The sequence below is a fragment of the Mus caroli genome, unplaced genomic scaffold, assembly GCF_978045245.1.
Source record: "Mus caroli unplaced genomic scaffold, Mus_caroli_1 scaffold_2, whole genome shotgun sequence".
Taxonomy (NCBI): Eukaryota; Metazoa; Chordata; class Mammalia; order Rodentia; family Muridae; genus Mus; species Mus caroli.
The window spans coordinates 167,369,220-167,381,775 of NW_028227257.1; the positions used below are offsets into that span (position 1 = coordinate 167,369,220).

Genomic DNA, 12,556 nt, shown 5'->3' on the forward strand with positions numbered 1-12,556 from the left:
AATTGGGCCTTAAGTCCAATTGATATTGGTTGACTATTTTCACATTGTACTAACATAACTTCCAGACAGAACAGCAGTGTATATCAAAGGGTCTGTGACTAGGCTGGTGTTTACATTTCTCCTTTGGTAGCTAGCATGCAGAGTAACTTCCTAGACCAAAGAGGTTAGCATGCTGAGGCTTTATGTAGGAACCAACTTAACTTCTTCATGTTCAATGAGTTGTGCAGGTATTGTCTTCAGCAACGGGGACTTGCTGTTGGTTTGTGGAGAGCAACTTACAGTTTTAGCAACAGCTTGGGTTGTTTGAGAGTTTGAGAGTCAGCGACTTGCTCAGCCATCATCAGAGAAAGCTTTCACCTGTAGCAGATGGGAATAAAAGCAGCAACACAGAGCCAGGCATTCTGTAGAGAGCACTGGAATGCTCAGTCATAAATGGTATGTCTCCATCAAATCCCTTCCCTAAGGGCTCAGGGAACCCCATGGAGGAGGAGATGGGAAGAGTGTAAGAGCCAGAGGGAATGGAGGACACCAAGAATCGAAGGCCCTTTAAATCAATGTGATCAACACATATTGAACTCAAAAAGACTGAGTGCATACACAGGCCTGCACCATGTGGGGCCTAGAGCTGCAAGGAGAACTGGGCATATCCTATCCCTAACTCAGAACAATATCTGGTTGATAACCTCCTGAAAATGAAGATTTGTTTTACTCCAAGGGAGTCTCACTGGGAAAACAAACTACTCCTAAGAGTAGGCCGTGGGCCCAGCAGTTGATGGCCAACAGAAAATGAACTCAATAGCATCATTGGAGAGTCTTTGTCTTAGAATGTTGTGCCAGGACTCCTCCTCCTTTAATTTTTAACTTATGTTTTATTTTATGTTATTTATATATTTTCTTCTCTCTTTTTACCCTACTGTTCTTTGCATTTATTATTATGGTTTCCAGTTAAGAGATTTTATGGGTGTGCAAATGGGTTTTCTGTTTCTTGGGCCTTTTCTTGTTTCTCCCCCCCCCCTTCTGTTTGCTTTGCTCAATACCAATGTGTTAGTTTTTGTTTTGTCTTGTTTTATTTCATTGTTATAGAAGCCCATTTGTTTTCTAATGAGAGACAGAAACTGGGTGGATCTTGATGGGGTGGGGAGGAGCTAGGGGTACTTAAGTAGAGGAGGAGGAATTGCAATCAGGATATATTATGTGAAGAAGAAAATCTATTTTCAATAAAAAGAAACAGCATATGTCAGGGTAAATAGGATGAGTCCTATTTTCATTTATAGCAGGCATCCTCCCTATTATGAATGGGCCCAGAGGACTCAGCTTTAAGTACTTGTAATTCTGGAGCTTTCTTTAGGGAAGGGCCTGGTAGGACTTAACTTCTTACTCTAGCACAGGCACACCAGAGAGCATATGGATATGTGCCCAGATTCCTCAAAGAATTGCTTGATCAGGCCAGACTTTAAAAGAACAAAAAGAACCTGCAGTTAAAAACAAACAAACAAACAAACAAACAAAAAGACTGTGTTCTACTCAGTAATTTACTTCAAAGCCAACGGTGGTTTCAGCTCTCTACTCAAGGCCTCAGCAAACACAAAACAAGGAAGAAAAAGCACAAATCAGGATAAGAAGAGGCAGCCTCTCACTTGGGAGGCCTTATTAATAGTTTGTCTGTCCTTTGTCCCCTTCCTAGCCCTGCTAGCCCCCAGGCTACAAACTGTGATCTTAATCTGCAGCTAGAGGAACAGGGTGTTGGGGGAACTGAAAAGCCGCGGAACCAGAAGCGAAGGGAACGGAGCGGACATGGGGGAGTAGGAGAAGCAGAGGACCGGTAGGCCTAGTTTCCAGGCCGCGGTCGCGGTTGCGATAGGATGGAACCTTTGCGTGTCCTGGAGCTGTACAGTGGCATTGGTGGCATGCACCACGCGCTGCGAGGTGAGCGGACAGACAGCTTCTCTTGGATTCACTTGGGGCCGCAGGCTCCCGCTCTCGCGCCGCGGAGGGGCGGGGCGGTGGGGCGGGACCTGGTGCGGCCGACCTCGGTTGCCCTGGAAACCACTTTAGTGAGCCTCCCTGGTCCGCCCCTCCAGGCTGAGACTCCCCTACTCTGGCCCCAATCGTTGTAGCCTAAGCAGGCCGGCGCCCCATGGTACTGTTTGTGAGGCTGCATTCGTGTGCAGCCAAATAAACCTAAGTTGCTTCAGACAAAGTTAAGGCAAGGGGCGAGCCCTTTGCCCAAAGCCAAGATCCAAATTCTAGACTGGCTGTCACTGGGCTTGGAGGAAGTCACGAAAGCGGGCGGGGATGGGTTGGAGCAGGGGGATAACTACAGTTCAAGATAGATGTACAAGTATAGTGTGAAGGGGGAGGGTAAGGGAGAAGAAGCATGGTTACATTTGTGGAAAGGAGCGCGCCTTCTGCAGGCCTACACAGATGCCAGAGAGCTGAGATCAAAGTTTGTTAGGGTGCGACTTTAGCTTTATATTTTTGACACTGTTGCTTGGTTTTTAAAACCTGTGAGACAGAACTTTCGGAGAAGGGACCTCGAGAATTAAAAACAGTAATGTGCTTGACACACTGTAGCAACTTAGAAATTAGTTTGCTGTCACTTAGGTTTGGAAGCTTCTTAATTTCTCTGGTCTCTACCCATTTTGTGATAACTCAGAAATATTTACTTGAACTCCATTGACCAGTACTGTATTCTAGGCACTTGGGATATGAAGTGACTGTGGGTGTGCGGGCGCGCGCGCGTGGGTGTGTGTGTGTGTGTGTGTCTGTGCACATGTGCAAGCAAGTCTGTCCTGAAGTTGCTAAGACTAAGACAAATGCAAAAGGAAACTTCTTTGCTTCCCTTTTTATTAACTAGAGTAACAAGAAGCTAGGTGGGGCAAGCTTGTACATTACTAGGCTAGAAATATTGCATGTTTTACTACTTTTCTGGTCTTTACATTTATTTATCATATTAAAATTAAGCAAATTAGAGAAACTTGTACTATCTGCCTTATTAATTTTCTAAGGTTGAATAATGTTAGCTTCTTCTCCCCCCTTATCTTGAAGCCTTTTAATCAACAGTATTTTAAAAGCCACTTGGTGCTTATTATAAGTCATGAATAACAACTGCTTACTCTATGAATTTGCAGATTTCTTCTGATTTTCGACCCAAACACAGTGTGCTGCAAATAAGTCCTAAAGTGTAAATCTTGATTTTTTTTTTTCTTGAAACGTGCTTATGAGTTTTAGATTAATTCGTCCTACAATGAACGTTAGAATCATAGCACTGTCTCGGCTGGACTATGAGCTCTGTTTTCTGTCTACCCAGAGCCCTCTGGTCTAGCCTCATAGAGCTCAGTGGGATTTTTGTATTCCTTCACTCTTGTAAGTCCCTAAGTTCTAGCCTTTACTTTTGCTGCTGTTGCCTCTCAGAGATTGCAAATTCAAACTTTTCTACAATAGCTTTTTTTTTTTTTTACCTGCCTTATGTTAGTTAATATATGACCTGTTAAGAGATACTTTCCCTGTTATCCAAACTAACTTTCCGGTTACCCAAAGCTCCCTACATCTTCGGTTTGAGGTTTGTTTATAGAAGAGGTCTTAATCATATTAATTAATAGCAATTAATATTTAATTATTAATCTTTTTTAGTGTTTGTATGTTAGACGAACTTTGGTTTTAAATTTATCTGTAAGGAAGTAGTACATCCTGGTGTATTTCTTGTATTTATGCAGCTAATAAAGATTAATAACAGTGACAGCTGGCTTTAACTTTTATTAAGGGCATCTACATGTCAGGACCTGTTCTGAGTCTGTAATAAGCTAGCTTAGTGGTAGAGCCAGGATCCTACCTAGGTCTGTCTAGCAGATCTCTTAACCACACTTCATTACTACCATTGGTTCCATTCACTAACTTAGATGAAGAGCAGTAGTAAGAATATTGGCTGCTAATTTGTCCACTTCTAGATAATATTTGCAATGGAATATTTTATTGTTGTAAATGTGTGTATACACATATATACACACTATAAAATGTGTCATTTTGTGTTTCAGTGTACAGTTCATCAACAGCAAGTGTGCTTATGAAGTCATACAATTGTAAACACTATTAGTTTTCAAACATTTTCATCATCACAGACAGAAGCATTGCACCCACTTAAATATATTTTAGCACCTCTCTTCCTGAAGATATTAAAACCTCTATTCTACTTTGGTCTTATCTCTTCTAGGTACCTCATAAGAAGAATAATCTAACTGTTCTTTGATGTCTAGCTTAACAATTTACACAATGTTTACAAAGTTCATCTGTGCTGTAGAATGTTGTCAATGCCTCATTCATTTTTATGGCTGAATAATATATTACTGTATATATAACAGTGTTGTCTATTTATTCATTGTTACTAGATAAAGATTTTCAACCTACTTGCTATTGTGAATAATCTCTCTCTGAATATTGGCGTATAAGTATCTGTTTGGATTCTTGCTTTGTAGTCTCTTGAGTATATGCTTAAGAATGGGCAAACTCAGAGAGTGCAGAGATGGCTCAGCTGTAAGGAGCACTGGCTGCTCTTCCAGAGGTCCTGAGTTCAATTCGCAGCAACCACATTGGTGGCTCTCAACCATCTGTAATGGAATCTGATGCCCTCTTCTGGCGTGTCTGAAAATAGTGTACTCATATATATAAAGTAAGAAAATAAATCATAAAAAATGGTCAAACTCCAAACATTTTCTGTTTCATTATCTTCTATAAAATGAGGGCACAATAATATATCAAAAGGGAGTGGTAAGAGTATGCATTAATTTAAAAAATATTTATAGGTCTGGGAGTGGGCCAGAGCACTTGTTCTTTAAGTCGGAGGGCGTGGACCTGAGTTAAACCCAAGCACCCATGTAAGACTCTAGGCATAGTTACATGTACTGCAGCCATAGCATTGTAGGGGTAGATTCTGAGAGCTCACTGCTCAGATGGAAATGGTGTCTGCCTCTTTAGGGGACCTTGTTTCAAAGCATTAACACAGAGAGCAATGGAGGAGAGCACCCAGCATCCTGTTGTGGTGTCTGTGTGCATGGACACATGCATGCACTGATTGTTATAAATTGTAAAGCTATAGAAAGTTATTGTATATTGTTTAAAATAACCTTTGGAAGAAATTGATAAATGTTTGAAGCTGCCTGGCCTTCAAGTGCTGTCAGTTTCTTTGAGAGATAAAAGCATGCCTTTATTTTGAAGTCAGATGAATGATGATTGACTCATAATGCTTGTGTGACAATTTGAAAGTTATTTAGCATTTCTAAGTGTACATGCCTTATCTGTGAGATGGACATGCATTGTAAGAGTTAAGAAAAAGATGTAGGAAGTATAATTATGTTAAGTAATATCCTCTTTTTTTCCCTAGTTAACTGGTTTCACTTTAATCTTTCTCAACGATTAGGTAATAATTATGCTAACTTTATAACATTGTATAGTATAGTGTTTGAAATTCTACATTAATATCAATTAAAGGTATATGCTTCCAAAAAGAATGCACTGTTAAGCAAACTGGACTCAGAATGACACATTTAAACAGGATTTTCATGTTAGTTTGGGAGATCTTTATGAATGATACCATGTATTATATATGTCATATGTGTATATGTATATATACACATTATATAATTATATATATTATATTATCATATATGTATATATATTATATAACACACACTATATATGTATCTATATGTGTGTATGTGTTTGTCTGTGTGTAAGCACTGGACAAGACCATAAAAGACTGTTAGATTCTCTGGAGCTGGAGTTACAGGTGGTTGAGCCACCCAACATAGGTGCTAGGAACTGAACTGGGGTTTTTCTGGAAGAGCAATAAGTGTCTTAAGCACTGAGCCATCTCTCCATCCCCTATGATTAAATTTTTGTGACAGTTTTTGATAATTAACTAGAGATAGAATACTGTTAATTGTCCTCTCTTATAGTTTTCACTGACTTTTACCTGAATATGTCAGGCATTGTGAAATTATTAATTATTGAGAAACACCAGCAAAGAACATTGTAAATATTTTATAGTGGTGGGACATTTACCAACTAGTTCTGTTTCCACAAAGTAAATTTACAAGTGACACATACAGAATCGGCTGTATCATGTGTTTGTATTACTTATTCATTATTTAAATAGTTCATTTCCTTTGAATTCTGCATGTAAGCATTGCATTTTGGGGCATGTGCTAATTGCTTTTCTTTCTGTAAAGAACTTTAACTCTTATTTTGTTTTTGTTTTCATTGAGTCATATGTGTGCTCACAGCCTAACAGTTGTGGTTTATGGAGTATCCTTGGTTATTGACCTTTGATATTTTCCTCTTATTTCTCAGTCTCATAACAAAAAGAATATTGAATCCTTTTATTCACATACAAGAAAAGTTATCTGAAGCTTGACTTGTACTGATTGTAAAAGCAGTAACTCTCTGGGGTCCTCGTGAGGCAGGCCTCTTATCCCAGAACTTAGAATCTGAGTTGGGAGGATCCGAACTGCAAGGCAGTGTGGGCTTCATGGTGGTGCCCTGTCTCCAAAACCAATTAGACCCAATAAAACAAACAGACAGACAGACAGACAAACCAAGAAGCAGGTCATCCTTATTATCTTTAAGAAATTGAATAATGCAAAGAAGCAAAGTTTGCATCTCCTCCAAATTTCATTATGAAGATAGCTTTGACAACATGCTGTCTTCCCTGGTGTCTGTGTAAACCACACGCAGACACTTGCAACAGTTGGCCATGACTCAACAAGATATTTTGTAATTAGCTTGGTCAGAGAACAGTATGGTTTTTACTTTGTACTAATAGATGTGGATTGTCTTTTAAATATATCTGTTCCCATACATGCATGTAGTTTACATATGTATCTACCCACTTGTCCACATTTTTCTTTAGTGCACATTTCCAGATAACTAGGCCTAATAACCAGAAAATTTGTAGACCATAGAACTGAAAATATTACATGTTTCATAAAAAATCCTGGGGACTCCATTTACAAACAGCCGTCTCTCTGTTTACTGTATTTAGGATCCGCATATAGGAGTAGTTAATGGAGTCGCTGTAAGAAGTGTTCCTGCGTGCAGAGTTGAGGAATCCTTCCTTCTTACCTCAGGACACCTGCGGAATGTTGATTAAGATATATTTTTTGTTTGCAGCACTTGATGCCTCAGGGTCCTGCATTGCTATTGTCTGCTTCTGAAGCTGACATTTGAAATGCATTTCTTCATAGAAGCAAAGATGTGTTAGTGTGCAGTCACCTGACTGACTAGTACAAGTGTTTTCTGCAAATGACAAAACTCATCACAAACTGGTTGGCATTAAAGTTGTAAATATAAACTCATTTAAAAGCTACCTGTAAATTTTGGGGTAGAACTTAAAATACTGATTCATCATGTCACCAGGAATTAGTGTTTGTTTTTTTGTTTTTTTTGTTTTTTGTTTTTTGTTTTGTTTTTGGTAGGTCTCAGTTTTACTCCTTGTGGATTGGGAGAATGCACAGCCATCCTGGATTTTTATGTGAAAGCTAGGGATTTGGACTCAGGACCTCCTGGCTTCAGAGCACGCACTGTTACCAAGTAAACCACTCGTGAGCCCTCCCACCCCACCATGTAGATAACAATACAGTTAGAAAAAGTGAATAGAGAACAGTAAAGGAGTCTTCCTCTTGCAGTAGTTTCTGCTTCTAACAGAAAACTAACACTGAGGTCTGGGTCGAAGATGACAGATCATGAAAGATGTCTGAAGATTCGCCCTCTTTTCCTAAACACTCATTAAGTACTGGGACAGGAAGTATCTTGAGAAGTTTTTTTGTTTGGACTACCTTCCTGCAAGTTAGACAGACAAGCAATACATACTGGGGAGGGAGGGACAGGATTGCCTCGCCCATCCCTGTTCCCTCTTATCACCCCGTGGGCTGATAGCAAGGCCAGGAAAATCCTTCATTTCTTGGTCTGTTCTGAGATCACATTTTAGTCAGTTTCCTTACTTTTTGAATGGAGGTTAAAGCCTTCTACTTACTGTTCTGAGGCTTCCTGCCTTTGCTACTCTAAAACTTTAAAAAAATACTGCTGAAATTTCTCATTGGTCTAATTTCCTAGCTTTAATGTTGATAAAAGTTAAACCACCATCACCATTTTGTCTGTAACTTACAGTATTTCAGATAAATGCTAAGTAGTGAGTGGAAATTTTAATAATTACTGAGTATCTGTTGTTAGATATTTTATTGACTTCATTTATTTTTCATAGGAGCCCTTTATGGGAACTATTTTACATATCCATTTCATTAATGAGGAAATTGAAGTCAGAAGGATGAGTACATTTCCCAATGCTGTGTAGCTTGTGAGGATTTCAACATGAGTTTCTCTTCCACTGTTTCCCCACTGTACAGTGCTGACTGGGACTGGGACTTGTATTGATGAGCCGGGTGACTATAAGCTCAGCACGGATGCCACCAGCCACATGCAGCTATTTAGATTTAAATTAAGATGAAGTTAGAAATTCAGTTCCTCAGTTGTGCTGGCCACAGGCTAAGTGCTTAATACCCATCCATACATGTGTATCATGTCAGACCATGCAAATATGGAATGTCCCTGCTGTTGGCCATCATAGAGTCCCATCCATGGAGGACCTGCTTTAGCTTAGTTATTAATTTCAGCACCTCTATTGAGAAACACATTTCTTAGGGCAGTGCTTGCCCTGGGAAATCAACACTCCTTAACCCTCCAGGTAATGTCTAAGGACCAAGGGTAATGTCTGCCTCACTCTGTGGCCCTGGCAAAAGTGACTCTCAAATTGCCTTTCTCTGCTGATCTGAGGAAAGCTTGAGTGTAGACTGAGGAGCAGACAGGAAGCCCTGTGTGGAGGGGGTGCTGGAGGGGCGCTGTAGCAGACAGGAGGCTGCTTGAAGGGTAGCTGTATGGAAAGGTGCTGTAGTGGCCGCTTCCTGGCCACTCTTCCTAGAAAAACAGTTCTTGTGCCTCAATTTCCTTTCTGAAGTCCCCCTCAAAATTCATCTGTTCTTTTTTGAACTGTATTTCCTGATGTGACAACTTTACCTTTTATGCTTTTCATGAGTTCCTTTTCATTCAGTAACTTGTCATATCTCTCTCTTATGTCACTTCTCTGCATCTGCTATGTCTTTATATATTTTGTTGAAAACAATGTTTCAGTTCTACGATGAAGTGTCAAGGGAATAATTAGATCTCAGTTCACAGATCTCAGCATACTCGTGAATAGCCTACTGTACTAAGTGGGGTGTTGGGAGCAGTACTCTGGCAAGTGTCTTGACCCAAAGTAAACATGGTTGACTATTAGTTAAACTTGCAAGACTTTCAGAGGACACTAAATGGATCATTGAGAGGTGGAAGGCAAGTTTTCATTTTATGTGTCAAAATCATTTCTTAGCAATATCTAGATGTAAACAACTTTTAAGAAAAGCCAGGAAGCATACTTGCTAATAGGAATAGGAACATTTAAAAGTGTTTTTATACACATATGTGTGTGAATGTATGTATGTATGTATGTATGTATGTATATATTTGGGAGATGCATGTGCCACATCCTTCATGTTCGTTCCAGTGGCGGGTCAATTCTTCCCACTGTGCGGTCCCTGAGGTCAAGTGCATATTGTTAGGCTCAGTTAGCAGAGATGCCTTTACCTGTCTCAGTGGTCCCAGTTGTCAAATATTTTACATTAAAAATCTTTACAGGTCACTTATATTTAGTGTTTTTACTCCCAGTTAGGCTGTTACTCTGAATGAAAGAATAGACCTTTGATATACTCACTGATCTACTGTTTCACAACTAGAGGTCACTGTTAACATACTTACCTGGTAAAATGTCTCAGGTGTGAGTATGAGGTCATTCAAATATTTACCCAGCCTTTATATGGGCCAGCTCAGAAAGTAGATGATAAAGAAGTGGGTAGGTTGGGGAGCAGGGCAGGGGGAGGGTATAGGGGACTTTTGGAAAGGAAACTAGGAAAGGGGATAGCATTTGAAATGTAAATGAAGAAAATATCTAATTAAAAAAAAGAAAGACAAAAGTTTTTAAGAGCTGTTTATTTCACCATGAACTGCTTGAATGAATTCGCCATTTTACTTAAAAAACTATTGGTATTTCTCCTACTTAGTAACTATGCAAAAAATGTTTATTTATTAGGCTGGGTAGAGAGTGAAATTGTAACTTCTACTGCCAGCTGAGTTCTTCCTGTAGTGTCTTCATAAGCAGTGGGCAGAAAAAGAAGGAAATGATTGCTGCTCAAAGGTAAACTTGCTTGTAGACGTTAGTCCTCAGAAATGGTAGCATGGAGTCCTCATTTCCATGTAGACCCAGCCAGACAGCCTTTGCAACTGTGTGCATTGTGTTTCTCTGAACTCACTGTCTCCTCTTAAAAACAACAGAAGTGTTTCCTGGTAATAAATATGAGGTCCAGAATAGGGACTGAAATAATTGCAGATAAAATCCAGACCCAGCATTGGATCAGAGGCCAAAAAGCACACCCCTCTTATTACTTCCAAAATCCTGCTAGGTTCCTTTCCCAGTTCTTGCTGCTTCAAGAATTACTCTTGTGTCTCAGGTGAAAGAGGTCACATGGGCAAAATTCTAGAGCATTCTGTCTACCTTGACATGTTCAGCTTCACGTTTTAAAAACTTGTCTCTGCCATTCAAAGCTTTTCCCACTGTTATCTATGAGTTTGATTTTCTCTTAGTAGCATACCTATACCTAAACATTGTTTGAAAATCAAGTTGAAGTTAGTAATGTTTTGGTACTGGGTGAACATCCTCATCCAAATAGCAAACTGTGAAATGTTCCAAAATCAAAGACTTTTAATCAGCTTAACACTGAATTTCACCTCTCTCTCTCTCTCTCTCTCTCTCTCTCTCTATATATATATATATATATATATATATATATATATGTGTGTGTGTGTGTGTGTGTGTGTGTGTATACATACATGTGTATATATATACATATATACATGTATATACATATATACATATATATACATATATACATATATACATATATATATGATGCACAGAAACATAATATTTTATATAAAAATGAGAGCCAGCAACATGTTTCCACAGTGGCTCAATGTGCAAAGGCTTACACATATAATAAATAAACAAACAGATGAATAAAATTTAAAAATTAAAATAATCTCCAGGCTATGTGTCTAATGCATATAAGAAACACATGAATTTTGTGTAATACTTGAGTCCCTGCCTCACATATCTTACTATATAGTTGCAGATATTCCAAATCTGAAATTCTGTGTGTGTGTGTGTGTGTGTGTGTGTGTTTACCTAATGGAAATGACTTCTTTTGGTAATGCAGTAGGTTCTAACTTTATAACAGTGTAAAATCTGTGCATCAGTCCATGAGGACAGTGCACTTGCTTATTGATTCTAAAGCTCCATTTCTCCCTGAGAATCAGTTCATCAGGCTTTGAATCCCCAGATGAAACCCTCATTTGGCCATTGTGTTTTGTCAGGTTTTATGTCCTCCAGGCATATAATACAAGAACATAAAATTAATTATTGATTATGATCTAGATTTAGCACTTGATTAGATTTTCAGTCAACCTGAAAAAAGATGAAAGTCACAGTAAGCACTCCCAGGCATCCTGCCTGTCTCTGTGGAGAGCAGCAAGCAGGCTGTACCAGAAAGACTGCAGTTTATATATTTATCAAAGCCAAAGTCTGAGTTCTCAGTGACTAGTGACTTCAATTAATAAGTTTTGTGATCTTTAAAAATTAATCTTTGTATACCTTTTGGCTTAAAGGTCTCTGTGTTTTAGGTTTTGAGGTCTTCCGTGCTTTTTAAACAAAGATATAATTTATAACCTCAAATATTCTAAATCAAGAAACTAGTTATTAAGTTTCAATTTAGCCAGAGGCAGCCATCCATGGTATTAAGTAGTCTAGTCCGGCGTTAAATGCACAGAGGACTGTTCTTGTCCACAGACAGGAAGTACCTCTGGGGATAGCTGAGTGACTCGGGCTATCAGACAGGGAATATTCACTTGGAGACATTTAAGTACCTCTTTTTTTTTCAGAAACGTATCTTTCCTAGGACTTAGTGTTCTGTAGCAGTGGCGGCTTTCTGAGCTTGTAAGTCTTTCTCTGCCTTTGTCCTATGGTCTGTGCAGGTGCCTGCTTTGTGAGTTTAGCTCCTTAGACCCTGATTTTCCTTCTCTTTAAATGTCTAGACCAAGGAAAGATGGTTGTTAATCAACAATTGCCTACTATAGTGAGAGCTGTTTGGATCTACTGTGTACTCTTGTGTTAACCAGTGATTTTCTTAAATTTCAGATGTTTTTATGTTTAAAATTCCCTATGTTTCTTCCAGAGTTTGAACAGTGTCTATGCATAATTGATTTTGTACATTTTGAGGTAACAGGTTGGTAGCCATGAGATACAGCAATAGCCATATTTGCAGAGTTCTAACTTTTATTACAACCAAAAATATGTTAAGACTCTTTGAAAACGTGTTTCCTTAGCAGGCAGGTGAACCTTCATATGGGCCTCTTCTCTCTGTCC

At 39.0% G+C, this 12,556-nt stretch overlaps 1 protein-coding gene across 1 annotated transcript in view; it reads left to right on the plus strand.

The window, feature by feature from the left end:
* Positions 1 to 1,796: 1,796 nt before the first annotated feature.
* Trdmt1 (tRNA aspartic acid methyltransferase 1) overlaps positions 1,797 to 12,556 on the plus strand; it is a 38,447-nt gene continuing 27,687 nt past the window's right edge. The window contains exon 1 of the mRNA XM_021156162.3: positions 1,797 to 1,926. Within this exon, the coding sequence (XP_021011821.1) occupies positions 1,863 to 1,926 (64 nt within the window). The 5' untranslated portion in view covers positions 1,797 to 1,862. The remainder of the gene's footprint in view (positions 1,927 to 12,556) is intronic.